The 20,515-nt window shown below is 45.7% G+C and overlaps 2 protein-coding genes across 2 annotated transcripts; one reads left to right on the forward strand and one right to left on the reverse strand.

Moving 5' to 3' along the window:
• Positions 1-298: 298 nt before the first annotated feature.
• On the forward strand, positions 299-2,272 carry LOC311315493 (transcription factor-like 5 protein; the record flags this gene model as incomplete). The annotated part of the gene is made up of 5 exons (XM_084446162.1): positions 299-894; positions 1,020-1,177; positions 1,387-1,609; positions 1,765-1,906; positions 2,153-2,272. 5 exons carry the CDS (start codon positions 299-301, stop codon positions 2,270-2,272), a joined length of 1,239 nt encoding a protein of 412 aa, XP_084302288.1.
• A 1,650-nt stretch (positions 2,273-3,922) lies between these two features.
• On the reverse strand, positions 3,923-18,818 carry col9a3 (collagen, type IX, alpha 3; the record flags this gene model as incomplete). Its single annotated transcript, XM_084445256.1, has 32 exons — positions 3,923-4,107; positions 4,224-4,301; positions 4,427-4,609; positions 4,762-4,816; positions 4,942-5,088; positions 5,555-5,587; positions 5,732-5,776; positions 5,865-5,900; positions 6,568-6,639; positions 6,836-6,889; positions 8,534-8,587; positions 8,803-8,856; positions 8,994-9,038; positions 10,143-10,196; positions 10,303-10,356; positions 10,440-10,493; positions 10,642-10,695; positions 10,821-10,874; positions 11,039-11,092; positions 11,318-11,371; positions 11,464-11,517; positions 11,702-11,758; positions 11,934-11,975; positions 12,217-12,270; positions 13,070-13,123; positions 13,675-13,698; positions 14,061-14,096; positions 15,658-15,711; positions 15,947-16,018; positions 16,143-16,178; positions 17,550-17,618; positions 18,753-18,818. 32 exons carry the CDS (start codon positions 18,816-18,818, stop codon positions 3,923-3,925), a joined length of 2,037 nt encoding a protein of 678 aa, XP_084301382.1.
• Positions 18,819-20,515: the final 1,697 nt, after the last annotated feature.

Raw genomic sequence — 20,515 nt, forward strand, 5'->3', positions numbered from 1 at the left:
TGGCAAGCTACCAACATCTTGTCACATTTATTTTACTTATTGTTGTTATCAACGCTAACCTTTGTTAAGCCAGCTTGAAAGTTGTTCGGCCAGCTAACATTTAGTTATCTAAAGTTAATGCTAGGCTATCTTTCAGTGCTAAGTTAGCTAACTGTTGAAGCGCGAGACCGAAGCCAACAATCAGAGCAGGAAAAAGTGATTCGGCGTTTAGCCAGTTTATAGTTGGTTTATAAGCCTAGCTTGTTAACTTTTGAGTCACAGAAGACGGGCTAATACACACGTTTCTTTCTTTATCAGGATGTCGACATCAGGGCAAGACAACTGTGATTCTGTCGGTGTGATTGTGAATCAAAATGGGTGCGTTACTAATGATCAAGGCCAGATTTTGGCCACTGAGCTGAACCTGATGGAGATGACTGACGTTGAGTACACCCACCTTCAGCATATCATCCAGACGCACATGGAGTCGCAAGCAGCAGGCCCGGATGGTCCTGGAGATGTCCGATTCAACTCAACTGTGTTTGCTGTGGGCAGCCCCCCTCTGCACCAGACGACGACTACAGAAGTTGAGACCGAATACAGTGCAACCTCTCCCTATACCACCCCACATGATGTCCCATTAACCCAGCAAGGACTGGTTGATGTTCAGGAGATAAAAATGGTTCTGGTCAGCAATGCTGACAGTATCAGTATATCAGGCGAAAGGACCCCGACCACTTGCGGGGAAGTCCCAGGCTCTGTCTTGGCGAAGGTCAGAAGGGAAGTAGACCCATCTGTCAGCGGAGCATCGTTACTGGCCAGGCCTAATCCACCGGCCCGAGTTCGTTTGGAAAATAGATTTAACTGCAGTGATATCCCCAGACAACAAGATGCTCAGTCGACAGCTCTTAGCAAGTATGTTTTTTGTTAAAGTGAATCTGGTCTGCTGTAAATTTAGTAACATGAAATAACTTATAACTTGATGTATAATACTACTTAATCCTATTTATTTATTTAACCTTTCTGTCATTTTATTTCAGTTTTTTGACGATGCTTCAGCATTCCACAGAGGCACAAGAGTCCGCTGTGCATCCTCAAATGCAGAAATGGGTGAGGTCAGACCGAAGCAATCCCATGGAACTGTCACACCCATATGCAGGGAGCATGTTCAACCCAATTGCTGGCTTGAAAGTGGAAAGTAAGTAAATATAAATTAAATAAATATTGCTCAGCTTTTATGAGCATGCCTACTACTTGTGCAGTTTACCCCGGGGATCAATAAAGTACCAAATTATTTTATTATGTATTTGTCTTGTCTACATTCAGCACAATGATGAATATAATTTTATGCTGTGTTACAACTGTCAAACAGTTTAATTATCTTTAACATTCCTTCATGTGTTTTAGATGCTTCTGCTGTTAGACCTACGCCTACTAAACATGTTCGACCTCCGCCTACTAAATGTGCCAGAACCCGTGGCCCTCGGATCCTCAATGCCACCGCCATGGCAGTTACAGCAGACTTAAAGGGAGCTGGGGGGGCCACAAGAGGTACAAAGAAGAGAGGAGGGACCCCTATGGAGAGTAGCCAGATAAGAGAGAGACACAACAGCAAGGAGAGGGACCGCAGGTTACCATGCTCACACATTTGTGCCTCCATAAAACAACTACACTTGTCACCCATCATGTGTACACGCTCTCACATTGAAATTATTAACAAATGGTTAACAGCAAAAAAAAAGAAAAAAGAGACGTGTTAATTGCCTAGGCCTTACTGGTGTGTAGGAGGACGATTCGCTTCTGCTGGAATGAGCTGAAGCTGCTGGTGCCATTCTGTAACCATGAGACAGACAAAGCCACCACCCTGCAGTGGACCACCGCCTTCCAAAAGTATATCAGAGAAGTGTACGGAGACTCTATTAAACAGGTGAAGGCCAATCACAAGGTTACCACAGCATAGTCTTTTTGACAATGTGGAATTGAACCACAGGTCACTGGAGATGTGTGTGACCTTGACTAATGCTGCTGTAGTGTCCGAGTAACATAGTAGTATTTGCAACCTCAGACAAGAACCCAACAGCTCTTAGGTAACCATAACGGCAAGGCTACAAATATCTGATGCCCCAACTATAATATTGTCATGTGGAGATGACCTGTTTTGTCTCTCCTTCAGGAGTTCCAGAGCACGTTCTGTGGTAAGACTGGCCTCCGCCTGAAACCCAGTGGTGGCTCCAGCCAGGTCCACCGGGAGACAGCAGAGACACAGAGCGCCCTCCAGGATGCAGAGCAGTGACCCCTCAAACTATGCCGTACTATGCTCCCACAATATTTAACGACCACTATTTATTACTAATGTATTGTACCCCCTCTAGTGGCTATGTTCTATCAAGATTGACTTTGGAATGGTATTTGTTACACAATAACATCACTGCCAAAGGCAAACTCATTATTTTATGTTTTGGGGTGTAAGACGATGAACTGCAGATGTGCTGATTTTTCTCTCTGATGTAAACAACTTGATTTGTTCAGCGTTATTGACTTCACCCTTTGACAGGACATCCAACTTCACTTAATGGTGATTTTTGTCAGAGCAACAATACTATGCAGACTCACAGACAGGTGGCACCGTTTCTCTTTGGTAGATGAGATATACACAAGGCTGTCCACTATTTCTTTTTCTTTCGTTTTTCTTATAGAGGTTCTTCTGTTATGTTTTCTATAACATTTAACTTAACTTTTTAAGCGCTTTTAAAAATGTGCTTAGTGTATATTTCACATTGTTATGTTAAGTTTTATGTTATATGGTATGATTCTGTTTTATATGTTTATATCTCCCCACTTTCCCCCTGACCTAATTTGAAAATAAAAGTGACTGAAATAATTGACCTTGGTTGGTGTTTGTTATTTTATTGCATAAAAATTCAGTTTGTTAACTTCATGTGTAGAAAAGAGTTTTACTGAAAAGTGGCTTTATTTGTTATTTCTTACAACATGGTGCTGTAGCATCTTACTGTACATACAACAGTCACCCACAAATAATAAATAGTATTTAAAGTCATGTATATTTAATAGTTACAGCACCAGTACATAGTGGATGTGATCATTGCAAAATAAAAAAAGATAAAGCACACAAATCATTGAGTTATTCTACAATTACAATTTCTCATGCATCCACAACGCTTTCATGTTTTTTATTTCAAAACTTATGTAAAAGGGGGGTCTTAATCATCAAACATGTAATCAAAAGGGGAAAAAAAACTGCTTAAGAACTGTAAGACATTGCAAAATACTGTGGTTGCATCAATAAACAATATCTGGGCACTTAGGTTCTCTTTTCATTGTCAGTTACAGTACACACATCTTTACAGAGGCTCAGCTCTGGCACGTATCTTCATATTTTACATTTGGTAAGCTTGTCTTGTGAGGTAACACCTGTGATCTAAGCAGAAAGGCACATTCACTGCTAGGACAATAACCATTGTCAGGTTTGGGCAGTCACCTACTAAATGGATGTTAACCAAAATGATGGGGGTGTTGCAACATGTCATCCTTTTTACATACATAAATGGTTTAGAAAAATAATGGCCTATAAGCACTTTTCCAGTAAAGTTGTTTTCAGTCATTTTTATTATTCATTTTTGATGGTATTTGGAGTTACAGGTGTTCTTCGCACTCGTCTCAGCTTCTGTCCACTTTATTGATGGAGTCTAGAATTGTAGTCTCTCAGTTCATCTCTGATTTCCAAAACTGCTGGCATTGTTCTTAAACACTCAGGGGATGTTCTCTTCCACTCAAATAAATTCACATCGTTTGTTGTTACTGTTCCCATCCCGTTTTAGACATATTAACGAGGAAATGGTGTGTTTGGTCTTGCTCCTCTCTCCTCTCTTTCCTCTTTTCCCCTCCCTGTGGTGGATTGTTTCAGGGTGAGGGGTAATAATGTTTAATGGTTCTTGGGGTTGGTGGCTTTCCCAGCAACTGAGGCCCCCTGGCAGGCTGAAGTGTCACAGATTCCAGGGGAGCCCTGATGTCCGGTCCTACCCGTCCGGCCTGACTCTCCAGGCTCACCTGGATCTCCTGGGGATCCATCACGCCCATCTTTGACGATTCCAAGCACCCCAGGCAGACCTATGTGAACAGCGATGCAGGGTGTAAGCCAAGTTTCATTTTGAGAGCTAAAAATATGCAGAATTTCTGTCTAACAACAGCTGAGTTTACAGAGTATACTTTGTAAACTGACACACCTTGGTATCCTTGGTCTCCAACGGGCCCTTCAATGGCCTTTCCAATGGGTCCCTTGTCACCCTGTGAACCAACATCACCTGTAGGGCAGAGAGTAGTGTTGGCTATTGCCTTGACACAGTGATATCTACCAGACCTGGTCTTAATGAACACAGTCAAACTCAGCTTTATGCTCTGCCAAAGACCCCCATTTCTCTGCTCTCACCTCTGGGACCAGGATCTCCCAGGTCTCCTGACAGCCCTCTGTATCCTGGAGGTCCACGGGCACCAGGATGTCCGATAGACCCGGCGACACCTGGCTTTCCTGGGCGTCCGGCAGGGCCAGGACGACCCACCCCTCCCGGGGACAGTGGCCTTCTCAGGTTGGCAGCAAGCTGTGCAATCTGATCTAAGAAAGAAAGAGCAGGAAAAGACACCTATTTTGACGGGAAATAGCTAGTTTCTCTTTAAATGTAGAAGAAGCAGGACACTACACCACACAGCAATTTTATTAACAATTATGATGGATTCGACATTCAAGGACAGCAGAAAATTCCTCACCATCAATCATTGAGCCACACAATTCTCTGATGTGCTGTTCACTTGCCAGTTTACCCTGGAATCAGAAGCGCAAACAACACGGTTATACACACATGCTATTCTTTACTGTATCATTGGGTCCCTTGACAATCAATTATGGTCAGTTTGAGGGAACCAGTTAGGCAGATCTAGGCTACTCACGGGAACACCAGTTTTCCCTGCAATTCCGGGTAGACCCTGTTCACCCTGGAAGCCCATGAGTCCTGTTTTTCCAGGGACCCCTCTGGCCCCGAGTTCTCCTTGTGGTCCCACCACACCCTTGGGTCCCAGCTCACCAGTCTTCCCTGACTATGAATTAACAAACAAACAAATAAAATCAATACCTCATACTGCTCATTTCTGCTGTCCTACAGCAAGGGAGAAGAATGTAGCCTACTTGTTTGATTAATTAAAGAAACACAAAATGACCTAACTCATTCTCAGCCTGTTCTGTCAGATAGGAAAACAATATGCCAAATGTTCAGTCCCTGGTAGACTTGTGTTTTCTCGCTTGATAATTAGTTTGAATACAACAACAAGGCATGAGTGTGAGAGTTAGTGTCATAGAAAGGTAGAGCCTCACATTAGTGCTCTGTGTCTGCACACAGCAGAGAATAGACTAATAAAGCTAAAGCAGCAATACCCCTGCTAATTAATCCTCTTAAACTTGGAATGTGAGGTGTGTGTGTGCACTGAGGTGTGAGTGCCTCAGTACTGAACAACAGCATATTAGTGATCAAAGAGAGGAGGCAGGGACAATGTCATAATTACTCACCTCTCCCTTCTGGCCAACTGGACCGAATGGGCCCTGAAAATTAGGGAATGATCATAGATGAATTAAACAAATCAGAAATGATTGTGGAAATGAAATCCTCCTGAATGGTATTGGCATGTCAAAAATGGTTTCGATGTATCTGTTGCCTCAACTGGTGAAGTAAAGGAACAGACTTACAGGTTCTCCGTTCTCTCCTGGCAAACCATCAGCTCCTCCCACGCCCTAAACACAAGACAGTGCTGGATGAGGGATAGAATTGATAAGGTACACCTTGACCTTTGAACCTAAAGACAAAGCATCAGTTCCTCACCATGTCTCCCTTAGCCCCTGATGCTCCGACTGGACCCTGTGAGAGGAAGAGAGAGAGAGAGAGAGGAAAAAGAAAACAGAGTAAATGAGAGCCAGCAGTTACAGTGCGCAGTAGCAGTGCCCTTGACTCCATAGATGGCAAGATGGGGGAGAGTACAGGGGTGTGTGGAGGGTAGGAGTAGGGGGAGCCAGGAGCTGGATAAATACATGCTTTGTTCTACACCCAGGTGCTGAACAGGGGGCAGCTTTGTTACCCCTCTCCTGGGTACAGTATGAACACACTGCTGAGGTTGGGGTGTGTAGAGTAGACTGACCTGGTCATCAACATACGCTGCTTCACATTCCATAATGGGTGTGGCTAGATGAGCTGCATGTCTGTGGTATTTTATATATTTATGTGTGTGTGTGTGTGTGTGTGTGTGTGTCTGTGTGTGCGTGTATGTGTGTGTGAGTGTGTGCGTGCGTGCGTGCATGTATGGCATTTGGGTCAGTCGGTCAAAGGGTTCTAATCTGACTAAGACTGCAAACAGAAGGCCTTGTTTATTCCCACAAGGTGTGCACTGCAATGTATATGATGTAATGAACAGGGATATTTTGGCTTGGTGAACAGTCTGTATCCCCGGATGTGGAGTGGACACCGATGCTGGCCACTTCGCCAGGTCATCGGTCCCAGCGGGGCACGCCGTGTCACTCCTCAGACTCACCCTCTCACCATATCCTCCGCGGATTCCAGTTGGTCCTGGAAGGCCAGCGTCTCCGAGAGCCCCCTTCACACCCTGTTCAGTGTGACACAGATGACAGCATTGCTCTACAGTTCATTATCCTTTTGAGCAAGCAGTCGCCCCGAGGTAGCAGAGCGCAGTGGTCGGGGGATGGGGGGAGGGGTGGGGGTGGGGGTGTAGGGTTTGACCAGTTAATGTGTTTTCCCTGAGTTTAACTGTTATTTAGTATTGGTGACAGCAGGTAACTGACCTGGAAGCCTTTGACACCCTGAGGTCCGATGTTGCCCACTAGTCCAATGCCACCCTAAGAAACAGAGGGAATTATATGTTAGTACAACAGGAACTAAAGACTTTAGACATCAGAGAAGAAACATATCCGCAGATTCATTCTGGCAAACCCTTCAAGAGATCAGGCAATTTACAACTATAACCTTTTTTGGGAGGTTTCTTTGTGTGAAGTATAATGCCTGTAGTGGGGTAGTGTGTGATAATATCATCTTATTTGTGTGTGTGTGTGTGTGTGTGTGTGTAGGCGTGCGTGTGTGTGTGTGCGTGTGTGTGTGCGTGTGTATGTACAGTATATGTGTGTGTGTGTGTGTGTTAATTTTTATATGAGGAATGCTTTGAAAGTGAGCCTGTGACCAGCAGGGATGAGGAAATACCACCAGGCTTCAGAACCACTGCTCCATCCTCCCATCCCCAGAGGGATCTAGTGGAGACATACAAAGACCCCTCTGTCCCTCCATCCCTCTCTCCTCCATTCCGCCTTCATCCATAGCTGTCTTATGCCGGGCTCACACTACAGGATATTTAAAATCCTAACCAATTTCGAAATCGGGTTACATCACGCACATAAGGAGAATCTTAACAGATATTCTTCTTGCGCATCTCATACGAGCACACACAGCAAGATTTGAAAATAACGGCTCATCACACACTACAGCATCTTATCGTGCCCGAGGGAGCAACGAACCACTGGTCTCGCCGTCTCACTTGTAAAGTCGGGATGTAATAATCTTAAATATCAAACTTGTTTGATATTATCGGGGCCGCCCCGATGGGTCTGCGAGCCGATCGGGAGGTATAAGATTGGATCTGTAAACCCCTCACATTACAAGATAATCTGGACCGATCATCGGCCCCGACCAACGTTACAGACCAGATTTCTCCTCCGATTGTCGGGAGGGGTGAATTGGGGATAAATCGGCCCAAACATCCTGTAGTCTGAGCCCGGCATTACTCTACGTGACTAGAGCATCAGCCATGTCGGTTGATCGGTTGATTTTCAGTCCTCTCTCACGCTCCCTTATAATCCACTACGACGACGTTCCTTCCACTTAAGCTACCCTTATGCAAATTAAATTATGTAAATCTTTGTGGCTGAATCCATCCACAAGAGTTAATTGTGTACAGTATACTGTAGTTTTGCTAGAAGATGTGGAGCCAGGGAGATTACTGTGGGCGTATGGACATATTCATACTGTGCGTTGCTATGCAACAGACTTCATTAATCATGCTATCACTACTCATTGGTATGATAGGGTGTGTGCTTTTCATCTTGTGTGTGCTTGAACATGCTGGTAGCCACTGTAATGATTATACTGTATCTACTGTATGCCACAATGTCCACCGTTTCACTCCAGTCTTGTGCAATAAGAGAGAAGACTTAGGAAAAGATCATGTGGTGACACCGGTCAGTCAGATGGATGCAGTTTGGGTCAGCTATGAAAAGAGAAGTATGGTTGGCCTCTTTCCAAGAGGGTATTTTAACTGTAATACTCTTCCAGCTTACATACTATAGGTCGATAACTATTCAGATATTCCTCATAGCAATGGCACACTTTGGCTCCATTCTGACATGATAAGACTCACACATGGCTGTTCAGTCTTTATCAAATCAATAAGGTTGCCATGGACGTGGTGTTGTACTGTAAACATGACTACTTACAGCCACTCCTCTGACTCCAGCCATACCCCTCTCTCCGGGGATACCGATGTCGCCCTGTGGGAGGAGTCACAGGATGACACAGACTGGTGAGAGGAGCTGACTTACAAGACAACAACAACAACAACAACAACAACAACAACAACAACAACAGCAACAGCAACAACAACAACAACAACTAAACAAAGTGCCATGTTTGGTTACACTACACACAGAGACCCAGAATAGCCCAGTGCAGTCCCAGAGTTCCCCAGAGCCCATCAGATACATACAGGAATACCTGGCTCTCCAGAGGGTCCCGCCTCTCCCATCTCTCCTGGATCACCCTAGAGAAGGAAGGGCAGCAGCAGACAGAACCATTTGCTTGGTGAGAAGTTATCACTTCCTCTTGCATCTGGATCCCAATGTGTATCAATGTCATTCTGAAAATACTGGCTTAGTGGCGCATTGTCGCCATACTCACGACTCCTCCTTTTGCTCCTTTGGCGCCACCCCTTCCTTGCAGACCCTGAAATAAAGGAACATAGATATGACTTCTAAGGATTCACAGTGCCACAATTCCCTGACATTGAAATTTAACAATGCAGTTTAGGAAAATGTCAGACTGTCTATTGAGTGGATTCTATGTTGATGGATGTGCAGAAGAGTATCATTCACATCTTTATTACCTCCACCCCAGCGACAGTGCAGGGCGAGACGTAATGTTTTCGGTGGCGTGTGTTCGTTTATTGGTTTGTTTATTTGTTTGTTTGTTTGTTTGTTAGCAGAATTAAGCAAAAAATATCAGACCAATTTTCATGAAACTTCTTGGAGGCATGTAGAATGGTCCAACTTAGAACCCATTAAATTTTGGAGTGGATCCGAATTGCGGGGCGTATCCACAAATTAAAACAAAACTTAGAGCAAAGACAACTCTACATATGGAGGGCGCTAGAGACACAGGGTTTAGACTGGGGTGTGTGGGGGGAGATCCAAGAGTGCATTGAACCTGCCCCCCCCCCCACGCCGGCTGCAACCCGAGGGGGGCGCCACAGAGCCCATTCACCTCCATTCATCTTTTTGACTTAGGCTCAGGAGCAAAAAATTCCCCCCACTCATTGTCAAAGGGGGGTATTGAAATGGTCATATCTCAATGTGAGAAGAGACACGGGGTTTGGACGGGCATAAAGCTCTCGGCCTAACAAATGTAGCAATACCAAACATGTCCTGCTTGCAGGCGTGTGTACACGCACTGAGTACTAGGGAATGCATTCATGGGCAGAGGTCTGTGCTCTCCGAGCACCATTTCTAGTTTCAACAGAGAGTACTAAGATTATTAGTGAAACAGTATATCTGGGTCCTGTGTGGGTAGAGACATGGGGATATTATTCTTTTCTTTTTTTTTTTTATCAACCTGGCCTCTTGAGAGTCTAGGGGCAGGGAGGAGGACAGATGTGGGGATAAAAATGTAGACATGAGACATGAGAGTGTGTGAGAGGGGAGGCCCCTGTGGGGCACAGATGGGCCCTGGCCTATTCCACACAGTGGAACACACACAGATAATGTCAGGCTCTACACAGAGCCCTCAGACAGAGGGACACACACTGGGCAAGAGGCACTCTGGGGTACTCACAGGAAGGCCATTGGGTCCTTTCTCACCAGGCACGCCAAACCGACCAGCATCGCCCTGGCAACACAGAGAAACACTGTCACTGTGACATCAGCCGAGGTCGCGTGGTGGACCCGTGGGATATAGAAGCAGAAAGCATGCTGGGAGAAATGGTTCCACTTACCTTCTCCCCATCTAATCCTTGGGTGCCATCCTTCCCGTCTCTGCCAGGAATACCCTGAGGATGACACAGACACTCTCTCAAGCTCACGAATCTGACGATGATATTACGGCGTTTCATATTTAAGAACAGGCACTTACGGGCTCCCCTTTGGGTCCTGCTCCACCGGGAACTCCCTTTGGCCCAATTTTACCCTATGAGAGAAATGGCAACATTACTGGTAATGATGTGTGCTCACCGAAAATTACATGTTTTCAGTCAGCATGATAGCATAACTCCTCGTTTGGTTGGAAATGCCTGTAAAGATAATGTTCACAACTGAAAATGTTGTCATTTACTCACAATGTCTCCCTTAGGTCCATTGAAACCCTGTGGTCCTTTCTCTCCAGGATCACCCTGGAATCATCAGATGAGACACACACAGCTATTTATTGATGGGACCAATGGTCTATTCTACACAAGTATAGATATACTGTCATGATGCACTCGTCAAAATGTTTAACGAACATGGAGAGACTCACTGTCTTTCCAATGACGCCAGCAATACCAGATTTGCCTCGGAAACCAGGATAACCCTAAAAGATCAAGCAGAGAGAGAGAGGGAGAGAGAGAGAGAGAGAGATGGAGGGTCAAAGCTGTACCAATAAGACAACTGTGAGCACGCACAGTTTAAAGGGCAGCCTGGTGAAATGTTTGCTGGTTTGAGTGACCGTGGTCAGTGAGAGGTGCTGGTACTTACCCTGTCTCCCACAGCCCCCATCGGACCCTGGAGACCCCTCAGCCCACGGGGACCCTGCGGAACCACACCAGAGGATGTTCACAGACCAGTCAAGATTACCCACAAACAATGGCGACAAACAGCAACAACGCAGAATCATCTAGAAATTCTCACGTCAACACTGCATCCCAGCCCCAGAGAGGGGCTAACTCTAACGGCAATGCTGACAGCAAACAGGCAAAAGTGTTACATTGTGTTTTGGACATGTGTGAATCTTTGGAGGTTATGTTTGTGACTCACCTGCAGACCCACTGTGCCTGGGAAACCTGCAGGACCAGGAGGGCCAGCAGGACCCTGGAAGAGGGGACAGGACAGACAGTCAGACATGACAAGACCAACAATAGGACATCACCATTTCCCTGTGGTTGTATTCCAGCAGATCTCACCTTCTCTCCATCTTTCCCGACCTCTCCCTTGTCTCCTTTGTGTCCTGTGTGACCCTAAACGAGAAGGATAGCGAGGGATGGAGAGGAAGTGAGTACAAGTAAGTACAAGTAGAAATAGGCATGATAGCACACAGTTACAGTCTTGCATGTTCCTGGAGAAACCTTCATTTGAAGAGCACACGTTTCAAACAGACAGGAGTGAATAATCCTGAAGAGCAGCCCTGGAGGCTGAGCTCACCTTGAATCCAGGCATCCCGGGGGGGCCAGAGGGACCTGGGGGGCAGATGGCAGGACACTACGGGGGGGGGGGGGGGGGGACAATGACATGTCAGTCACTCTCACTGGATCTATGCAGTCACAATACTGTGCTACGTAGCCATGTAGAAGGTTGCCTTTTCTACATTTTCTAACACATGCCCGCAGGCCTGATTTCCTCTGCGTTGGAACCTAAAAAAAGCCTAGAAACTTACCAGAAGATCTCCGCTGCCATCAGGGAGAGCGCCAGGGAGACCCTTAATGAGAGAGGAAGAGAGAGAGAGAGAGAGAGAGAGAGAGAGAGAGAGAGAGAGAGAGAGGTTGCTTTGAGGTGTTCATGGCAATGTCCCAGATCAGAGTAATGACGCGGTCATACTACAGGCATCCACTAGGTGGGGGTAACAAAATACATTGATACTGGTACTGATGCATTTGTAGGCTACTGATGCATTTCACTCATTTGCAGATATGAAGATATTAATGATGTGGAGTACTTACTGGGGGTCCATCAAGCCCGGTAGGGCCAGCCAGTCCTGCAGCACCCTCAGCGCCCTGGTAAACAGGAAGAGGAAAACATTGGTTGGTGTCTCAAAACAAACAACAATATGTAGACAACACTGAATAAAAACAGTCAGTCATTAGGGGACCAAATCATATCCTCCCTGTATACACTCTCTCTTTGATACATAATATATTTAATCAATATGCATCATTCACTTTGCATGAAAAACAAAAAGCCACATCCAGTCCTATCTCTCCACTCACTCCACATTGCCCTTACTAGTCTCTTCATACCCAACTCAGAGCCAATCACAGCAGCCTCTCCCTCCCAGATCACCTCATCAGACTGATGGGAAGCCTGTCTGAAATTAGACCTCGTCAAGATGACTACAATCTCACTCCGGTCCCACAAAATGAGACCCTAGGCTCAGCAACCCCTGCGCATAGACACCCTCCCACTCCACGGGTCATTCGGATTCTCCTATTTCACTATTGCTGGAGGTGACTTCTGCTCAAGGTACATCCTCTGATTGAGATGAGCGGAGAGTGAACAAAGAATGTGACTTATAGAACCCTATGTTTCACTATGTCAAAGGTCCTCCCTATTCCTGTACCCACTACTGAACATCTGCTAAGCCGAAGTTCTGTTTCATTCACTACTTAGATCATGAATTTACCAAGCTAACTTCACTACATTATCTTTTTTCTTTCTTTCTCCAGGCCAGTCCGGGACTGCAACAACCGTGAAATGGGTATAAGTATGTTTACAATTCACTGTGACTGATACAATTGAATACTGTATGGAGGATAATTGAGCTTTTATTAATGGGGTCAGGGGTCAGATACTCACAGCTGGCCCTTGTGGCCCAACTCCACCCTGCAGCCCATTGGCCCCAGCGGGCCCCTGGAAAACAGAGAAATGTATGGGTGCAAGAAGACACACACAGACACATATGCAGATGTAACCCATCTGTTTTGGCATGCATAGGGGGGGATTAGAATAGCGGATTATCCTCTTGGGAGGCGGATGCGCTGACAGTTACGCCAATAGGGACGTCTCTCTTGGAGGACCTGTCAGCGCCTTTTTTGAGGAGTGAGTTTCACCAGCTACACGATTCACTCAGTTACACTCACCCCTCCAAACTCACTCTACACCACTGGGCATCCAGGTCATGGCACCATTGTAACCCATCTGTTTCGGCATGCCCAGGGTGGGATTAGAACCTGGGTCTAACTCCCACTTGTGAGGCGGACGCGCTGACAGTTGCGCCAATAGGGACGTCCCTCTTGGAGGGACTGTCAGCGCTCCTTTGAGGAGTGAGTTTCACCAGCTACTCCACGTTTCACTCGGTTACACAGACACACAAACATCACAATGTGATAACGCATGCAGGGAGGTAAAATGTGATCATACACACATGCAAAGTGACAACACAGTTGATAATCTGTACTCACTGGAGCTCCTGGTCTCCCTCTGCCCTACGGAAGACAGGGAAGGGCAGATTAAGTCGCATGCACAGGTAATGATGAAGAGACATTCTGTTGCAGTTCACTGAAGGAGGTCATATTGGGGTAACATTACGCTATAGCTATCTTCAAGTGATTGTTTCTGTTACAGGTTATTACAGACTCTATGGACATAAGAGTGTGTGTTCCAGGTCCTCCTGAACGTTACGCCCCACTTGACTAGACAAACTCTAGGAGTGGGGGCCGGTTAGGTAGAGGACCGTGTTCTACGGGTTCTGGTGACTGTGGAAAGCTACAGGCTGGTGGCCAGATGAAGGCTGAGACAGTGACAGTGTCATGGTGTAACTATGTAGCCGAAGCGCGAGAGTACTTACAGGAGGTCCACCTGGCCCAGAAGGTCCAGGATCACCCTGGAGACAGACACAGAACATCTCTCAGGTAACCTTATTAGACTTCAGTAGTATTGGACTATAGTGAGTTACTGAGGAACATCCAGGAATGGCATGCATTCTCCAAAGTCTACTACCACTGCTGATAACTGAGACTACCCACATAATTAGCCTAAATCAGCCTGTCCCATGTTCTCCTTATATCTCTGCTTTCTGTTGTCCCTCTTCTCTCTCTCGTCATTGATTCCGTCTCTACCCCCCCCCTACCCCCCCCCCCCCCCCTTCAGCTGTATTTGGAGTCTCTATGTGGTGAGAGGGGGAGGAACATCAACAATCAGCATGGTGGTGTCACAGCAACCCAAGGCATTCCTCACTGTGCAAACTGGAAGAGTGCAGGCTAGACCGGTGCACAAACACTTCCACACACAGATGCATTTCTGTGCTTTTTTTTCTCTTCCTGTGAATGTGTTTGTCCTTTTCATCTCCTCTTGTCTCTCTGGTGATATATAACTATGAGAGTAACAAAACAAACAGGCAGGTGAACAGTTCCATGCTTCTGGTTTATCCTAGAAACAAATGACTCTCCTGCTTCCCTCCGCATGTCTTGGGCTTGGGAGGAGAGGGGGGGGGGGGACTTCTCTGTGTGTTAATTTAATCACATTAGCTCATGGATGTCAGCCAGAAAGTATCAGACCGGTGTGTCTGCAATCAGGTAAATGCACATTTTCTAATAAGTTTGGCTAATTAGGTGAATTGCAGACGACTGCCTTTCTCTTGACAGCGTAGTCATTTGTACCCTTCATGTGAAGAACACAGAATCTCCACTCATTCTTTTATTCCTCATATTTAATGCATGACTCGTAACCCTTGATGTCAAAGCCTGTGGTGCTGTTTCATCATTAGACGCCGTAGTTTCATGCTTTCGCTCACTATTTCGTATTTGTATTCTCCGAGGATAACTCTTCTTCCACCCGGCATCACAGCCCAGATCCCCTGGAACGCTGGGCACATTCCAGGTAGGATTAGTGGAAAAAACAGCAGCCAGAGCTAGATAAATGTGACTCACAGTCAGCCGATCCCTCATTAAAAAAAGAGCCCAAGCCGGCTCGACAAATCCAGGCTGACAGAGAAAAAAACAGAGGCCTGAGTGTGGGTACCAGATTGAGCCTGGTGAGACACCTGTGAAGACCTTGCTTCAACAGCCTGATACCTTGCCCTAGCCTGAGAAGTCAAGCGATAATGATACCCAGAGGACCCCCTCAGTCAGGGGTCATATAGAATATTCTACACCACAGAAACCACAGATGATCCTCAAATGGGTTTCAAACTGAGGATCCTCAAATGGGTTTCAAATCACCTTCAGTGGATATGAGCACTTGCGTGTGTCAGTTTATAGGGGTCATTGTACAGAGGTCTCTCTGAGTGTGTGTGTGTGTGTGTGTGTGTGTGTGTGTGTGTGTGTGTGTGTGTGTGTGATTGATGAGACCAAAGGGACAGTTTGCATTTGAAAACCAAAATAGGCATATCCAGGAGCGCTCCCCCAGGATGCCTTGGACACTGTGTGACACTGAGATTTACTCACCACCACCCCGGGAGGACCATCCTTCCCAGCTGGACCGTCGGGACCTGTCAATCCCTGAGGGACAGACAGACACACACCCAAGGTTAAACTGTGAGACTGTCAATTGACCTCCTCAATTACTATTTATGATAAAGCTTGCTTGGATGTTGAAGGAAAAAATCACCAAAGGGGAGAGTGCTCGAGCCCATGTGTGTTGGACAGAGATAGCAGTTGTGTGTGTGTGTGTGTGTGTGTGTATGTGTGTGCGTGTGTGTGTGTGTGTGTGTGTGTGTGCATGGCAGTCACTTACATCCACCCCTGGAAGGCCTGGCAGACCGGGGCTCCCTGGACCTCCTGGTATCCCTGCTTTTCCTTTGGTTCCCTAAAAGCACAAGGACAGGTGTTGCTGTAGCAGCTCCATGGGGCCTCTTACTGAATCATTTTGAAATTATGACAAAAGGTATATAATGTTGAAAAAGATAATATAGCTATATTGGCATACTCACAGTCTTCCCTGGAAGTCCAGCAGGACCATCTTTGCCCTGTCAATGGAGGAATAACATAGCATTTCTATCTCGTGAGCAGTACAAAATTACATGGAAATCCATAAAGTTGTGGCTAGTCTATTCTTGGTCCATTATAGTCTATTCTTGGTTGGCACTGCTATCAAACACAATTTTTGAACAATTGGTTAAACTAATTTGGTAAATCCAATTAGCTCAAACCCAATTTGCCCTGTGCCGTCAGTGTCAAATTAATATCCTACAAAACTAAATTCTCTCAGTTTGTCCACTCAGGAGAATACACTGGAATTGCTTTTCTTCCGGCCATTAGACCAAATAAGAAAAGATAAATGGAATGTGTCTCAGTGAGGGAGTCTGGGTGTATAAAGCGCTTCAGTACACAGGAGGTTAGTTCCCCTCTGGCTGAAAAAAACAAACAGAACTGAAAAAGACCCCGTGCCTACACCACAGAGCAGAGGGGTCACATGGTGAAGGCCTGAGGTTGATGTGAAGAGGGGATTTGAGGGGGAGGAGGAGGGACAGGAGGGGTGGCAGGAGGTAACTTTAGAAGCTCCTCGGACTGCGGGGATGTATGAATGGACCCTCTGTGTAGCTGGCCTTCCAAGGTGGTGTGAATTTACTTTACATGACATGACCAAAGCAATGGAGGTATTTAATCCCAAAATATTACATTTGACAACGAGAACCTTTCTTCTCATACTATAGAAAAGTCTACATCTCAATCAAAACCATAAAAGCAAATGTCTTAGATTTTGCACATAATCCCATTTCCCCTCTAAATTCTACAAACATGAGTTAGAGGTTTGGTTTTGGTTCCTACCCCCACCCCCGGGTTGGCTCAGATGCATCGTCATCATCTACCTGCCATCCAATATATATTTGTTCAGAGTATTTAACAGTGACACAATACCTGCAAGTTGGGGCCATGTGTTTAAATGGGAGGAGTCAGTGTGATAAAACTGAATATCTAGAGAACAGTCCACCTTAAATGACTGGAAGAGAAACACCTTTGCTTCAGCATCAAAGGAGGGAGTTATCTTTCACAGAAGCAACTTGTGGGGCTATGACGACTGTTGATTTTGTGGAATTTCATTAGAAATCAGTTAAATCTAATTCACAATTAAGTGGTTATGCATGATAATAGGGGATGACATGCCTTTCTTCTGATTCTTTTTGAGAAAAGTATATATTTGTCTCTGCCACAGCTTATGAAGGAATTATCATAATTTCTTAAGGTACACACATAACTATGCCAGAGGATAGGGCTACCAACCATGAAAACAAGTTATTATGACACAAAATCGACAAAATAATTATATTAAAGACTAATTTAGAGTAGGCCTAATCCTAAAGCCAGTGTGTGAGCTGCTGCATCTCTGGCCAACTCACATCCGTGCCATCTTTTCCCGCGAGTCCCGGGGGTCCTGGCGGCCCTGTGGGTCCTCGCGGGCCGGGTCTCTGCAACAGAAAGAAAGTTGTCAAAAAAAACAAAAACGTATCATTAACTGAACTGTTCCAGCCATAATTGTGTGGGCATATTTCTGATGCAAATAAGGCTAAATGGAATTGAAGTGATGCACATTTAGACTGGAAGAACCAATATAAGCCTGTACTAGGCTAGGCTAAATGGGCAGGTTGTTAAAAGTAGTCTTCGGGTTTTAGGTTTTGATTATTTTGGCATCATTAGGCAAGCAAACCCGAAGAAAAAAAATTTGCACAGTTTTACGCATTGCTACCCAAGGTGACAAGCTAATAGGCTATAGCCTAGAACACGTTTTTTTTTTTTATGCCATCATGCCAAAGGTGGACAAAGGAGGAATGTTTATGTTTATTTGGGATCTCCATTAGTTATCACCTCGGTAACAACTATTCTTCCTAGGGTCCACATGTTCACAAATGTGATTATGAGAGATTGTGAGAGAAATGCTGAAAAGAAGCCACAGAAGTGTGTGTACAAATGCGCAAGGATGCCGGAATGCCCCATTTACGCAGAAACGGATGGACGGATATGGCCAAAAGTGAGAAACAATTGAATAACATGTTCACGTATTTTGAGCACAAATATAATTCATTTAATTACCGACTACACTAAAAAGCTCCAGTGTTTCTACCGGCTGCAGGAGCTGAATGAACAAAGGTGTCCTTGTGCGCAGGCCACTGATCTCCAGGCTCAACATTCCTCAGCTTCAGGGAAAACAGAACCCCACGACTTCATAAACCCTTGATAGCTGACTATCTGAAAAGTCAACAACCACATATATACAACTAGGCCAAGATACATCGGATAGAAGGCAAGAATCCACTCATACACAAATTATTAAGCATCACAAAAAAGACTCAGTAGGCCCGCTATGCAGTTGCCCTCGAAACAATATCAATAACAATCTCACCCTCTAATAGCAAATCATGATTATGATGATGGGACCTTGGGGGTGTCTCGTACACCCATAGTACTCGATGCACAGAGAGAAAACATTTATTGCGTCCATACTTTCATCCAACTTGTCACACACAGCACAGGTAGGCCTACATGGTGACAAAATGGAAACATCTCAAATAGATGGATGAGGACGCATCACAGCCACCGCTTACCTGGGCTGAAGATGATGCCAAAAGCTGGCACAGCAAGATCACCCCGAGGGCTGAGAACATAGCCATAGCTCCCGCTCGCCCGAATTTACACGGAAATAGTCAGACCCCGTTCCCAATCCTTATTGATGGCTCCCCCCGTTTACGCAACGGACCGCTCCTTCACCTTACAGCGCGCGGCTCCTGAATGGCATTCACGTAGATTCCAGATAAACCCGAGCCTCCAGCCGAAGGGGCTGAGCTCAATCTCGCGCACTGTCGAAAGGTATGAGGGGGGTTAGGCGAGGGAATGGTGAAGGGGAGAATGAATAGAGGGGCGCAACTCCGGAGCCAGTGGGTTGCGCTAAAAGTTTCAGGGAACGCTGTGCGGGGAGAGTGGTGACCTCATGAAGCATACTCAATCACGAGGGACAAAATAATGGGATGGGTGTAAGCAGTATGGGTGTATGCCCCCATGTATGCAGTGCTACCATTCCACTTTAGGGGGCTATCTATTCAATTATTTCAGATCTACAGATCTATGAAGCAACCGAAGGATATAGGGATAGTTTGGGAATTGGGCATGGGGATGTCAAGTGAAATGGCATGCCTCGAGGAACTGTCGTGTGAACCCTGTACCAATGCTTGTAGCTTTTAAACTATGTTGATCTAGATAAATCTAGAATGATGTTTGAATATGAAGAACAAGACATTATAGCATCAGAGCTCACTGGCTCAAGTGCAGGTTCCAGTCCTGCTTTGATTGCATCCCGATTTTGTTCAAATCCTGCCCCCCCCCCCCTCCCCCCCTCTGGCCAGCATCTGGACACTGCTGCTTCACTGCTATTCCACTCTTTTTTTTATTTTATTTTTTTAAATTTTTGAATTACAAATACAATATCCATTAGAACTGTCACAGCCGAAGCAACATCAGGATGTTGATTTTGTTTTTAGTTAGGCGATACTTTCTGATCATATTTCTGATACATCAACAATGGACATGTACATTTGTCCAAAGAAAACACGAGACTGGCTGTATTTGTCAGATTTTGACAGGCTGGCAGCAGGTAGCTGATGTTGAGTACCTGATTCAGGTGTCTGAGGGTGTGGTTCCTGGACTGCACTCTGCTCTTCAACAGAGATGCTCCGAGGGAGAAGAGAAAAAACAGAAACACAGGTGTATCTTAACCGACCAAGGGTTTCATTTATAAAAGTTTGCCGAAGCGTCATACTAATGTCCCATGTTTAGCGTCTGCTAAATGACTGTAATATAGTGTTGTTTTTTCATAAAATGTCTGTATAACTGACATCTATGAGCTGCTACAGAAGCTGTGCCTCATGTCTCAAACACATCTCAGATGGCGGCCAGGAGGTCCCTCACTCTCTGGCCCACCTGGGAGGAGAGAAGCCTGGGTAAGCCTCCCTGCTCGCTACCCTGTGGCAGGTTCAGCCTCTGGAGCCTCCCTCTGGAGGACAGCGCCACCAGCTGGACTGCCCCTGGGACACATGGCACATAGGAGAGGATGAGGAGAGATTCATAAATTCTCTCACCTTCTAATGTCAGAGAAAAAAAAACACACCGACTAAGAGAATAAACACACACAAATAAAGCTCTCTGCTAAATGAAAAGATGCAAATACACATCATCACAAACTGATTGTGAGGTCAGTGGACACAGTCACCTGAGGGCCTGTGTGAGTGTCCAGCCAGGTCGATCGCCCTGCACACGTCCAGACTCCTGGGGCTCTGGATGCTCTCCTGGCCCTGGCTTGGACTCTCCCCATGCC

This window comes from Borostomias antarcticus (genome assembly GCF_949987555.1).
Source record: "Borostomias antarcticus genome assembly, chromosome: 11".
Classification (NCBI taxonomy): Eukaryota; Metazoa; Chordata; class Actinopteri; order Stomiiformes; family Stomiidae; genus Borostomias; species Borostomias antarcticus.